Source organism: Dermacentor variabilis, chromosome 1 (genome assembly GCF_050947875.1).
Source record: "Dermacentor variabilis isolate Ectoservices chromosome 1, ASM5094787v1, whole genome shotgun sequence".
Lineage (NCBI taxonomy): Eukaryota > Metazoa > Arthropoda > Arachnida > Ixodida > Ixodidae > Dermacentor > Dermacentor variabilis.
Window position 1 is genome coordinate 64,655,069 of NC_134568.1, and position 14,487 is coordinate 64,669,555.

The 14,487-nt window shown below is 45.8% G+C and overlaps 1 protein-coding gene across 2 annotated transcripts in view; it reads left to right on the forward strand.

Moving 5' to 3' along the window:
* Positions 1 to 14,487, forward strand: part of LOC142578731 (rap guanine nucleotide exchange factor 1-like) — a 137,753-nt gene that overhangs the window by 28,179 nt on the left and 95,087 nt on the right. Inside the window, exons 5-6 of one of the 2 annotated variants that reach the window (XM_075688249.1) lie at positions 5,288 to 5,388; positions 9,977 to 10,201. In XM_075688249.1, the coding sequence (XP_075544364.1) occupies positions 5,288 to 5,388; positions 9,977 to 10,201 (326 nt within the window). The remainder of the gene's footprint in view (positions 1 to 5,287; positions 5,389 to 9,976; positions 10,202 to 14,487) is intronic. The other variant, XM_075688258.1, reaches the window with a different exon arrangement.

Here is a 14,487-nt window from a genome sequence, read left to right on the forward strand (position 1 = left end):
CGCTCGAGGAGGTGCCGCCTGTACAGGACTTTAACATTCTTGATTATGCCTTGGTCCATTGGCTGCAAAACAGCCGTTGTGTTTGCAGGCAAAAATGCGAGGCGTATTGCACTCAAGGCTGGCACATTCTCGTGAGCACTGCAGTGATCGCCAAGGAGCAACACCTTGCGGTCCGAAGCAGCAAACTTGCGGTCCAATTTGCTTATCCAGCTCTTGAAGATTTCGGCCGTCATCCACGCTTTTTTGTTCGCCTCATAGTCCACAGGCAGCGTCTTCACGCCTTCAAAACATCTCGGCTTCGCGGCTTTCCCGATCACAAGTAACCGACATCGTTCCGTGCCAGTCATGTTTGCCGCGATCAGCACCGACACTCTCTCCTTGCTGCGTTTGCCCCCAGCACAGTCGTCGTCCTTGAATGTCAGGGTCTTCTCTGGTAGAAGCCGATAGAAGAGTGCAGTCTCATCTGCATTGAAGATGTCTTCCGGTCTGTATGCGGCGAGATATTCACGCAGCTTTCCGTCCTTCCACGTGGCGCATGTTTCCTGGTTAACGGACTCCTTTTCACCACACACGCTCTTGAAAACCAGGTCATGGCGATCTTTAAAGCGCGTAAGCCATCCATCTGATGAAATGAAGTCATCGATCCCTAACATTGCTGCAAGCGTTCGGGCTTTCATCGCAACGATGTCTCCGCTGAGAGGAAGTTTGTTGCTCCTGGCCTCCCTAATCCAAACCAGCAGAGCCTTCTTCAACTCTGGGTAAGCGCCGGTGCGCATTCGCTTCCGAGAAGTCTTGAACTTGTCGTTCTCAAATGCATCCATTATTGTGCACTTGTTCTTGATGTAGTTTGAGAGCGTGTTCGGCTTGATCTCGTACTTCCGCGCTATGTCTTGTTTGTCGGCACTTCCCTTCTCAACTTCCTTCAAAACCTCGACTTTCGTTGCCAGGTCGAGCGTGCGATAAGAGCCACGGTTTGCCATGGCTATAAACTGCACAACTAGGTACCCCGTGGAACAACCTAGCCTACGAGCTTCCCGCACAAAGGCGCTCGACCAACAAACGCCTCGACATACGATGCGCACGCTGCAAGACTAATCTCACACAATCTCGCCACTGCCAGTATGCAACGCTGCGTGCACCTGTGACACCCGCGTGGCCTCCGCGATCAGCTCCGGCCACGCGCGGCAGCTGCACGTGGCCTCCGGCGGAAGCCGCTTCGCCTCCCGCCAGAGTTGATCGCGGAGGCAACGGCAGCCGTAGCAATGAATAATCGCGCCGCTCCAAGAAGGATGGCGTTGCGGGCGGCTGCGGTGGCGATGACACCAACACGGAGCACGGAACTGTTGCAACACTTGAAAAATTGCACATTCTGCCAAAGAATGACGGTCACCTCGAGGATCCCTGCTGAAAATTAACTTCCAATTAAACAATATTACTGGATGAGGACTTCGAATTATCGAGCGATTTCTTCTATAGGATTACATGCAAAACTGACGGGACCAGCACTTCACTTCTAATTAACCGAGAATTCCAATTAAGCGGCTTCGAATTATTGGGAGTCGACTGTATTACAAATGACGCTGCCGTGCCTGTGGTTCTTTTCTGGAGACCTGCGAAAACTGATTGCCCCACGTTGGCGATGGGGCAAATGATTACTGCAAGTTTCTGAATAATTTAGTTTTTCTGATGGGCGCACAACCATAGAGTTTTCTTGTGTGTGCTCACATACATGCTTCAATTACGCTGTGGGCGTGTGCGCCGGTTGCTCTTCTGCAAGTGAGTCAAGTGGCGATCTTTTCAATGCGGACTACTGCCCAAGTGCCGAATCGGAATACGTATATCTATTGCAGTGTATCTACTCCTTTAATTCTTATTATACGTATTTATGCAAGCCCATTGATATTAATGAATAAACAATACATGTTTACCTACGGAAAATGCTTTTTTTTGTCACATTATGGTCACTCGAAAAAAATTGTGGTAAATGTTTTTCGAGATGGGTTACTCTGAAGCTTTTAAATCTATGATGAAAAAAAGAAATAGATTATAAAGGGTCGCATTTGGCGAAAAAAATTTACCCTCAAATGTTTAATATTTCGTGTTGACCACTGTGTAAAAACAAATGTAGAGACTTGCAGCCAACAGTGCTGCCCTTGATAACAGATTGACAGATTGATTTCACTAAGATGCAGTGTGATCTGACAACGTACATAATTAAATTTTTCTTTTAATGCTGCCACCTGCTTAATCATAGGGTATGGTGTGCAGCTGTATTGACCCTTTTCACAGTGATTGCGTGGGCACCGCCATCTTTGATCACATGGTGACGTGTCCATTGCTTGCCTCAGCTGTCTCCATGTTTACAATGGATGTGTGTGACGCCCAATACGGCTCAGCAAACCACTGTTTCGGCAGATATTGTAGGCAGTGATTGGGTGGATGACACTAAGCTTTGGCCTCAGCTTCAAGGGACACATAAGTGCTTTCGGAGCTCATTATACCTTGTCCAAGTAGCGCGAATAACATATACGGTGCCTGTGCTAAAATTTAGGCTTCCTAGTGTTCCCAGCTTTCCACACTTTCCACTTACAAATTAAGTGAGAATTGGTGTGTTTTGCTCTTCATTCTTTATTTGGAAATCACTTTGAAGCAGTGGCTTGTCATGTTTCTGATTCCGTAAAGTTTCTTGGTGTAGTCACTATCTGATTGTTTATTTTCTGCCTAATCGCTAGCAGATTTGCTCAGTTGTGATAGATTTGTTCTTGCTGCCCACAAGGCTTGCAACGTAGATAATCTGTACTTTATAATAGCTTGTAGCTAAGAATTATTATTGCTGGCCACTCGCTTACTCTGTGGACTGTCACAAAACGTTCAGCTTTGAACATTCGTGTGTAGTTGGTGCAGTTGCCGTCACCCATGCTTTGGCACATTGATTCAAAGGTGAGCCCATTCACTTATTCTTGATACGTGGGCGATGTTGTGGGCATAAGTTTGGGTTCCAGTTGGGATAGGTGTGTGTAGATAAAGTGCAAGAAAGTTACTATGCCAGGAAGCGGTGATACTCCCTTTGACACTGACGTCACAGTTCTGCGGACGCCCGCAAGGTGGAGAGAAGTAAATAATAAAAGGAGAATGAGACATCCACCCAAACATAGCAAATTGCTACAAAGGAAACCCATACAGTTTCCTCGAAAGAAAAGCCTCACAGTTGAAGAAAAATTTGTCCTGGTCCGGGACTCGAACCCGGGACCACTGCCTTTCTGGGGCAGCCGCTCTACCATCTGGCTAACCAGGCAGCTAGCAGATGGCAAGGCAAAGTCAAATTTATCAACAATTTAAAGCAAAGGCAAGAGTTTCTCCTTTTATTAATCCCTTTGACGCTGTGTAACCAGCGGTACTCACTCTTGTCAACGCTCTGGAGTTGAACACTTTTCTTTGGAGGTCACCCGTAAAGTGCTGGCAGAAGAGTGAATTTTTTATCCTTGAGGAACGTTGTGCATTGCGAAGGGTAGCTGGCAACACGGGCAGTCGTTGTGAAGCAGTGGTCAGTGGACTTGGCCAGCAGATTCATTCCATTCCTTAATATACCAGTCACTATTTTTGCTGCCAACTGCTGCACACGCCTTCTCTCTACCTTTCCCCATTTTACACCCTGAATGGAGCACGTATGTGGCGAACACCCAGTTGCATTTCCGACAACTGATCACAGTAGCAGAGTAGAAGCGGCAATGGTTTCATATTTGTGTGCTTTCGCTAAGGCAACATGTGGTGCACCACCAAAGTGCCATCTCATTCCTCTAGAGTTGACTGCTCTATGAAAAGGATGTATATCAGATAGCATACAGGCTTTTCTGCAGTCAGACACACAGTCATATTTTATTGTACTTGTCATCAGTCTGATTATTTTTGTCGTGTCTTGACAAGTTTTCAATAACTGTGAGTTTTGATGTTTCGCACACCTGACATTAACAAACAGGTACTGCCTGGCCAGGAAACAGCCTTCTTAAAATGGTCCTGAACCACCCCTCGGGCTTGGTGAAAAAACGTAGTCTGCGGATAGCATACGCTGCTGTGGACATCTCAGCCAAGTTTTGCTGTCATATGTGGCGCGTGGAGCTCACAACTGGAGCGCGTAGTCATCTTTCTCTCAAACGCTGTCTTTTCAACAAAAGCCTGCTCCTCACTCTTTTCTGGACGCTTCAGTAATAAAGCGGATTGCCATTCACGGTTGCTATTGGCTAATAGCTGACGTCAATCAAGAAGGGTATTTGGGTCAGTGCGCTTCCTCCTACTGTTGCTGTGTATATTTATTGACCAAGTTTAATAAATAGGCTGAAGTAAGCGAAAATCTGCTTTTGAATTTCGACAATAATTGTGTACTTCCAGAAGAAGCTGACTATCGTCTGCTCACACTCGGCTGCGGCCACTCTCGTAGGAATTAAACTTTGTCCACTCTGTTTATCGGTGTCGTAGCCATCGGGTCTCACTAATTTCGAGTAGTTTTGAATGCTCAGCTAGCCTCGAACCACACAAAATGTCAGATCACACGTATGCTTGCCAGCGTGTATCGACTCCTGGCTGCTCCTGGTCAGACGCTTTGGCAGACTTATTGGTGGCGCTTACAAATTCGCAAGTCGGATGTGGCTACTATCCTTCGGTCAAACTGGTGGACAGAGCTGGTCCACACCACGTAGCACGACCAGATGAGCATATGAGCATGAGCACGCACTCAAGCTCTGTCGTTCACAAAGCAAACGTTGCATACTACAGTTAAGTGTAGCTGCGGTCTGCTACGTAGCATAGATACCGCAACCGCTGCAAGGGGCCGTGACGAGTCTACTGGCTAAGTACACTGTGGCTCACTGAAGGCAACCGCGTTTGGCATGTCGTAGCTGCCAAAATCAGAATTAGTGGCATCTACTTTAGCATCCAAAATCACATTTGAACTGTGCACCACAGCGACATTCAGTAGGCAGAGCGTTGTGGGCACAACCTGCTCTGCCATAGCCATTGCTTTGCTAGGCATTGAAGGAGGAGTGGAAGCACTGTTAAGGGTGTGTTTGATTGCCAATAACTCTGCTTCTGCTGAACAATTCGAAGTATTTTTTGTGACAAAGTATTTCTGAAAGAGCCTATTTTAATTTCAAATGCATTTCTCCGCATCAATAAAAGGTGGGGGAAACATATTGGGGGAAAATGGAAAATGAACATGTTTACGATGCCTGTTTTCAAGACACTTGACTGTCTCTGTTGAGCAATAAGTGTGTTAATGGCTTTTCCATTGTAGGCCTTGATTGAAGTCAGCCAAAAGCAGTCCCAAAACAAAGACAAAAACAAGCACATGGGTACCACTACTCCCAATGGCATCTACACTTCTAAAGCAGACAGGTGTGTTTTATTTCTTGCATGCATAGAATTCATGAGTGTTGCTAAGGGGCTCTATAGATTGATTTTAATAATATGATCTTACTTTGTGTGTTTTTCCAGGCAATTTTCCACTTAAGTTCTTGGCCAAGCCACAAATTAGTTATTGGATGTTGACTTTAGTGGCTCTATAGGTGTCTTCACACAAACAATTTACAGAAGTCATGTGACTAGTGCGACTGGCAACTAGGAAAACTCCAACCATTATCAATATTAACACCGAAAAGCACAACTTCTGAATCACTACTACAAAGTGCATATTATCTCATTCTCAATGAAAATTTTGGGGATAGTTTGCCATTTGTGCGTCTACTGCAGAGTGAGTTTGAGTTCTCATGATTAATCAGCGAAAGAACAAAAGTGAAGATATTGTGGGGATGTCACCCGTACTCTTGGGACAAAGGAATGACAACACAGTAGTGCAAGGGCATTTATTGTGCCTTTTGTACACTAATGCTTACTACCCGAATTGCTATCCATGAACATGCTGATGTATGTGCGACAAATCGAGGAAGTCCGACTCACCGCGGCCGGATAGTGAGCAGTTATGTTCGCCCCCTGCTGGACACCAATGCCTGGTCAATCGCGCGAATGGTCACGCGAATGGTGGTGCGTTAGAACGAGGCCTCGTGAGACAGTCTCGGAGAAGCATGGATTGGCGCACGTGCGGAATGTCCGCGCCGCTTGCCAACCACGAGCCAAAGAGGAAGAGCCTACTCCCTGTCATGCCCGACCAATCTCACTGTTAGATGGCGCTAGCAGCGCCACACTCGCGCCATTTCTCGTAATGCGCTGCAGCCAGACCGACCGCCACCGGCACCAAGCTATGTGACAAAGCCAAATTACAGGAGACACGAGGAAAACAACATACAGTAAAATCTCGTTAAACCGTAGTTGGCCGGAGCTCGGAAAAAGTACATACTATACAGTAGTACTGTTTAACCGAAATAGCATGAGCTCGCCCACTTACCTGTCGAAGACGGAACTCGGAGAGAGTGCGATGAAAGGGGAAAAAAGACGTGCAGTATCTATTCACTTTTCGTGACAAAAGTGTTATTTTCATTTGATGCCGTCGCGGCCTAGCACGACTACAGAGGCCTCAAACTTACTGAAGCTGTGTGCCAGCTTTTCATCCAGCCCCCTCTTCTCGGCAAACACTCGCATGGCAGATTCCTCGTTGGCATTACATATTCTCCGTGCACGCGCGCGGTAGTGCTGCAGAAGTCCCGGGGCGCCTTTTTCATTGCCAGGTGCCAGAGATCAGAATACTTTTTGCTTGGAATAGTTACGTTATCGCGCCCCTGTTCTCGTCGCAACGATTGCATTCATGAGGCTGATGTAACGCACAGCTTCTACCACTGTCGGGCCTGAATCGCCCGTGCTGTCGCTTTCCGTGTCGTCCTCATCACTGTCGCTAGTCGACACTTCAGCAACAACAGAGGCAACGATGGTGAAAAGTCGAACCTCGTAGCCGACATCTCTTCGCAGTCGCAGCAGCATTGCTGAGCAACTTCTTCGCATTCCAAATGCCACACGCCATAGTCAACAGCAGATCCCTGTCACGTGCCAGTGCCGACTTCTTCGTGTCACGTTCGATAGCACGGACGATGTCTAATTTTAGAGCGCAGCTCTTTGGCGTCCGTTCCTGGGTTTCGCGTCGTCGTCGGCGTTGTCGTCGGCCTCGTAACCAGCTCCGCCCCCCTTTCATCCCCCCAGCGCTAGCAGCGACCGACTGATACCGCTGGATGCCGCTGACGCCGCTAGAGAGTCAAGATAACGTGACTGCATAGAACACCGTCGCCGCCATGCAGAAAGAGGAGGAAAGGGTCCCCCCCCCCCTGTTCTTGTGTGGCGGATAGGGTGCTCTTCAGTTGCCGACGCGCCGGTTATTTCACGTAGGCCCCGGCACGTCGACGAATACGTGACCACCTTCCCACGGCTAGACCTGGTTCTTAGCGCTGCGGAAGCGAGGGTATCATATTGTTTGTGTCGGCATCGGCGGCGTTGTCCCTGAAACCAACTCCGCAGCTGGGGTTGACTCACTATCGGCGTCAGCGGCATCAGTCAGTCGCTGCTATCTCTTCCCTCCTCCCTTTATCGTGTTGTCCGCTTGCTGCGCGCGCTTCTGCCCCCATCGTTTGCCGCTGGGTGTACACGCCGCCCCCCTCCCCCCTCTTCCTGCGAGTCTCCGGTTGTCAAAGCGCCGGCTCGAACTTAATTTCTTTCTTCGCTCCTCCTCCAATGCAACCCCTGTGCGGTGGCAATCAGAGAGCCAGATCGGTGGCGGCGGATCTGTATATGTGCACCGCCCGAGCCGAAATTGCCACTGCCGTTCGCCCTGTGCGGTGGCAATCAGAGAGCCAGATCGGTGGCGGCGGATCTGTATATGTGCACCGCCCGAGCCGAAATTGCCGCTGCCGTTTGCCACTGCAAAATTATCTGCCAGTTCTTTCTGAGCCATGAGCGAGACGACCGATGGAAGTCCTCCGTCTGCTGCTGCTGCTGCTGCTGCTAAACGAGCTGCCAGAGCAGAGGCCCAGCGCCGTCGCCGTCAGAATCCAGAGGTGCGTGCCGCCGAAGCAGAAGCTTACCTAGTGGAGTCTTTGTTAAAGGAATACGTGTGAAAAATAAAAAAAAAATTCTGTGATAGCGCATACATGTGTTGCTCGATTTCTTTGCCTCAATCTATCGAAAAGGTGAAACAGCTTATTTGCTGCGCTCAAATTTCGCATTAGGAAGTAACGTAATCGTCGGTAATTTTTTTTCTTGTGTGCTGAGCACTCGGCATCTTTTTTATCTGAGCTTCGGCATGACGCGAGTCCTCGCTTGCTCGCCGCCACAACGCTCTCTGGCATGGCGTCGAAATGATGTTGATGTTGACGTGGCTTCACGCGCAAATGCACAGAGAGCTTGGAGGCCATTGTTCCGATCTCTGAGGCTTGTTGTTCTGCTGGGCCGCCCGATGGAGAGGACGCACCGCCGTGTTTGCGCGACGAAAAGTGGAAACGCTACGTTTTAACCGATGCATACGCAATAAGCTGGTACGGTTTATGCGGATGCAAAACACATTTTGTTCAATGGCCGCTGAGTTGGGGATTTGACTTTACTACTTTTAAAACGAAACTACTGTTTAAGCGGGTACGGTTTAACGAGGTTTTACTGTATCAGGGGACGTGGGAGAGTCTCGCATCCCCACAACCTCAACAGGGATGTCTCTGCATGCATCTTATTCAAACGGACAAAAAGTCAAGTAAATGATCATTTCTACCATACAAATTGACTAGCCACACACTCAAGCTTGTGTCTCCTATCTCACAAGTGCTTTACCTTTTACTGGTCTTCACTTCAGTTAGTATCTGGCTCTCATCAGGTATTTTCAGGATTATAACTGTCTTGAAAGTACTGCTGTGTTTTCAGCTCTGGCAGCATGGTCCCTGCCTGATAAAAAGCGGCTGCGGCAGTGCACCTCTCTTCATGGGAAGCTGTACGTAAAATAAGCACCCACTTATCCTGACATGCTGGTCTGGCGTGTTGCTAATTGGGTCAGCAGCTCTGCAACTAGTGTTGCAGAGCTTGAAAAATCAAGCAGCAAGTGACTGAGCAAAAACAGTTGCTTTGGACCAAAGTAAGCATCTGCAACCAAGTCTGTCATGGGACCTCTGTTACTTGCCAGCATGAATGCACCTTATGGCAACAGGGTATCATGTTAACAGTGACAAACTAGCTGCGTTAGTCATGCTTTCCTACTTTTAAATGTTACAGAGAACTTTAAGTGTTTGAACCTTGTATCTTTGAAGCCTTGCATAATAATCCACATGCGAGTCAAGATTGGCTGTTTGAAAAATCGCTTATGGTAATGCTTTCTTAAATGGCTATAAGTTAGTTCATTGATGCAGAATGAAAGGATCTATAATATTTGCATTATGTGCTATTGGTTCTTGCTTGTGTCCCAACATCCTAGCATGTTTTCAAGGAACAGCAGGAGCACCAGCATCATTTCTACCAGTACATCACACTGGGCCAACAAGAGCTGGAAGTGTTGACCAAGGTTTATGCCATTGGCTTGAATGCATGTCTGATGTTCTCATTGGGTGCACATATCAGATACATGTTAAAAATCTAAAAATTAAATAACTATTGCTTCAGGTCACTTGGAGCTTTTGTAGAAATATCTCAATATATACAACATTGTCACCATGTAACATCACTATTTTCTTTATACATTATAAAATTGAGATTTCTGACTGGGGCCACTGAGCCAATGTGCGGAACAGCTTTTCTGTTCTTAGCTTGTAAGCTTTGTAATAAGTTATCTCAACGGAAAAGTTAGCTGCAGTCATTAGCTAGTTAAAAATTGCCTGCGTAATATTTACAAAAACAGCACGTTCGCTTTTTTTTTCTTTGCCTTTTGTTGTAGTTCGACAAAGGTAAAAATAGGTACAGACAAGTGTGATCAAGCTGTGCTTGTGCTCTGCCTAAGGGGCTTGTGGGAGGGTGAGTACTGAGGATTCAGTCAACAATACGAGTGCATGTGCCATGTGCTGGTTGACAGCAACAGCCATCGCAACTCTCTGCCGGAGCTGCCCCTGACCCCTCGTGAGCGGCAGATCCTGGAGTCAACACGAATTCCAGACAACGGGGCCACAGTGGTGGCTACAGCTGTGCCCTCCAAGGGCCCTCTCTGCCACTCGGCCTCCTCCGACAGCATTCTGAGCTCGGCCCTGCGGCCAGACTTTCCACCTCCCAAGCCGCCCCTCCCGCACTTAACACCACCCAGGTAGGCGGGCCCGCATGCCTGGCTTGCCTTCTTGCACCACTGTTCTTTTGCTTGGGTCAAGCAATAGGCTTATTTTTTTTTTCCTGCCTGGCTCATGTGCACCGATTTTGCTGATTATGGTATGTAGTATTTTTTACATAAAACTGTTTGTCTAGTTTGAAAGAAGAATAAAAAGACATTTTCAGTTTTTGGGAAGTAAACTTGCTGACATTTTTCTGTGGCAATGAAGGTAAAGCCATGGAGGCAAAGCGCATGCATGGCAGTGCTCCTAAAAAATAGCCCTCCAGTCTCATTCGAGTTTGTTTAATCTGAAGAACAGAACACATAAGCATCTTATACTGAGCATTCATATTTATGCATAAAATATACCGCTCAATGCCATGTTTGAATGTTTTTTTTTTTCACTTTTCTGCATTTTGGCAAACAGGAAACCGTTGCATGTAACAAGCTATGCAGATTCAGTATAACAGAAAATTCTGTCATAGTCTGCTGGTCTACTTGATGCAGTAACGCATGTTCAGAAGCTTCGCCCCTGTGGCATTCCTTTCATTGCCATAAAAAGTTGTCGGTGAGTATAAAAGGTCCTTCTGCAGTGTATTGACTGAGGAGGCGCAGAGTTGTAGAGAGGCAGCCATCAGCTCATCTCTTGCTGAATCTCTGAATGTGTACGTCTGCATAAATTGCTCTTAGTTGAGGTGTTGAACAAATGGAGATTTGGTTACTTTAATATTGCTTTGCTTTGATTTGTGCTATCGCGCTCAGTACGAGCTGCAATGCACGAGTGTGTGGCTAAGCGCTCTCCCAGGCTGAATAGTGGTGGCGAACAGCACTATGTTCCTGACTTAAAAGGAGAGGGTTCCACTGTCCTTGTTTCGAGCATTGCCCCTTATTGCCTGTTATTGCCCTCTCTCCCAGGCCTCAGGAAAACTTTGTCCCACGAAAATAATCAGAACAGACTGGTGGCCGCCTTTTGTGTGATCTGTGTATCATTCATGCTTCTGAAAATGAAAACTGCTATCACCTCCAAATTTAATGCTTGATTTATCGCACCGTCATCATACAGGTTTCTGCATTACCGCTCAATGTCTGCATTTTCCCTTCCTCTCTTTCTGCGTGCAATTGCAATATAAACGTGAACTCACTGTTTCTTATCTGCTATATTTCACTGCACAAAAAAGTGGCCGCTGTCTGTTCTGATTGTTTTCATGAGACCAAGATTTTCTATATGAAACTTTGCGAGAGGTCGAGAGCAGGGAGCAATTTTCGAGGCAACAGCAGCGTAACCATCTCCCTTTAAGTTGCAAACGCACCCTCACCATCCAACCTGGGAAAGCGCTTGGCCATGCACTCGCACATTGTAGTTCATGGTGATTCGCGATAATACATAAGTGAAGGAAAATTTTTTTTCATTTGGGAATTCTTTGTTTTATTTAACTTTTTATTTCTTTAAATTTGTTACCTGCAGCATAGTGGTCAAGGCATGTCCTCTTGAAAAGAAGCCCGAGACTAGCATCAGCTTCAACATATCCATCCCCAAACTTTCAGTGAACTACAGTGTTGTTTCAAGGATAATTTTCCCACAATGTTTTTCTTGTGCAATACGAATCAAAATGACATTGAAACACTTGTGTACAGTCGACTCTCGTCACAACGGGCCCTGATAATCCGACAAAAAACGTTTGTTTTATGCAAAGTCCGTAATATCTGAGACGCCTCGCTTCCGAAACTTTCGTCGTACTGTCTAACAACTTTATTGTGAAGAGTGAGTGACGAACATCCGAAGTAAAAAACAAAAAAAGTCGCAGTTTCGTTTGAAAGGTGAAGCATCGATTGCGATAGCAAATTAAGCAAGCTAAGCACAACTGTAGCAGCAAGTGAATCGACCTTCGGGCTGTCTCTCACTTCAACGCGAACTAAATGTCGAAAGCATGGTGTATACGGAGCTACCAGCACTGGGCACACTTTGTCCACATTACAGATCATTTTCAAGATACGGCGCCTGCACTGTTGCGCACTTTGTCCACATCACAGATCGCTTTCAAGATACGGTGGCCGCGCTGTTAACAGCAGCCATCAGAGTAGAACCCCCCAAGAACTTTTCCTCGCCTCCACCCCCTCTCTCCCTCGCACGCAAGATATTGAGCTGCGATCATCGGCTAGCCCTTGCAAGTCAGTTGCCAGCTCGTGTCGACATGGCAAAAGTCAGTTTTATATGCCCAATTTTGACAAAAATTGCCGCTAATTTCATCCGCTGTAGCCGATAGTCCGTTTTAGCGCAATCCGTTAAAAGCGAACTTCGTTGCATTGATAAAATAGGTAGAACAAACTAAAGCTGAAATATGGTCTGTTACATCTGAAAGTCTGTTGTACGTGAGTCCATTGTAACGAGTGCAGACTGTATATCATAATGCATTTTGTTGATGATTTGCTTGATACTAACATTGTTACATGAATCCTACTAAGTGACCAGTGACCAACTACAGTTCCACATTTGCGACATGTGCCCTGTAGCAATAATGTAAAATTAGTAAATGTATTAGATAATGTGCTAATCGTCACAGTTTTTTTATGCCTACCAGTTTAAGTAACATGTTGCCACGAAAATAACCAATTTATATCTGCTGCACTGGCTGTAATAATAACTGGATTATTTAAAGTCTTTGCCAGAACACCTGGTATTTTTTAATGGTATCTTGACTTTTTCATTAACATTGGAGAATGGGCTGAAATTACTGAAATGAGGCTTAGTACTGACAAAGAAGCTTGAGAACAAGTTAAGGACCATGTAAAGAGTGATAGAACGAAGAATGTGAGGCGTAGCGTTAAGGGGAGGAAGGAGACAGAAAAAGGCGGTGCGGTTCAGAGAGCAAACAGGGATAGCCGATATTCTAACTGACATTAAGAGAGAAAAATGGAGCTGGGCAGGTCATGTAATGTGTAGGTTAAATAAACGGTGGACCATTAGGGTTACGGAACGGATGCCAAGAGGAGAAGGGAAGTGCAGTCGATGACGGCAGAAGACTAGGTGGGGTGATGAAATTAAGAAATTCGCAGGCGCCAGTTGGAATCGGTTGGCATAGGACAGGGGTAATTGGAGATAGCAGGGAGAGGCCTTCATCCTACAGCGGACATAAAATAGGCTGCTGCTGCTGATGATGATGATAATGGTGAAGAGCTAACTGCAAGAAAATTGGCTTATGTATTGGCAAAATATTTCTTCCTTGTGTTTTGACAGGGAAATATAGTGTAAAAGTTCTAAAAGGCAATTCTGCTTCTGGGTCTCACTGAGCATATTAAAAGGGATCAGAAAGTAATTTGATTTGTAGCATTGACATGTGACCTCAGTTTTTCAGTTTTATGTTGTTATATTTATCTTTGAGACATTTTATGATCAAGTAAGCTTGCTAATATCAGACATCAAGTGTGCACTAAGAGCCAGAGCATGTAATTCGCATTTCATGTGTGTAATCATGGTGCCTGGTAATTATGCATGAGTGCTCGTGTCCATCCTTCTACTACAGTCTGCATCTTCTCACAGCTATCTCAGTTCCCTCTATGCATGCCTGGCAGAATGTGGTTCTGTTTAAATAGCCTAAAGATATCATTTAATCACTTTTGGGGGATATGTTTACCTTGCGTGGAATCCTGTAAGTGCGCTCAAGAATTGAAAATAACATCCTTGAAAGGTGTGCCACGTTTTTGTAAAGTCCACATCCAGTAATTGTGTAACAGGTATAGTGATAGCCCCGAAAATGGTTAGTGAAAAATATAGCTACTGTATTTGCTATTTTGTGTGTGAATGTCGGAAGCATGGCTTGGCTTTATCAGCTGTATGGAATGGGAGAATTGAACATCAGGAACTTTTCATCTGCTTTGTTTTTAGCCTCGAAGTAATGCCTGCTTGCTTCTTCACTAACTGTGTTCCCTACTAAAACTTCCTCAGGCTTGTTAGGCCTATTGTGGTTATAAAGATATAGTCATTAAAACTGAATGTAGTGTTTAAACAATGCTGGTAATTTTCACCATTGTAAGTTTAAAAAATGCAAAAATTTGAGAATGTGGTAAGTGCCTTGGTTGCATGCATGTACTAATGAAGCATTAAAGGAAAGTATGAATTAAAGCTAATAAGATTGATAGATGTTTAAAAGGTCACTCTTATTGAGAGCAGAGTTTTCATAGGTGAGAAAATTTGTAACTTTACAAAGTATTGGTACCACCACTGTGAAAGTAATGTACGGCTCCCATTATGTATACCCACTTCAGGCGCTGCATTTACGATTGTACAC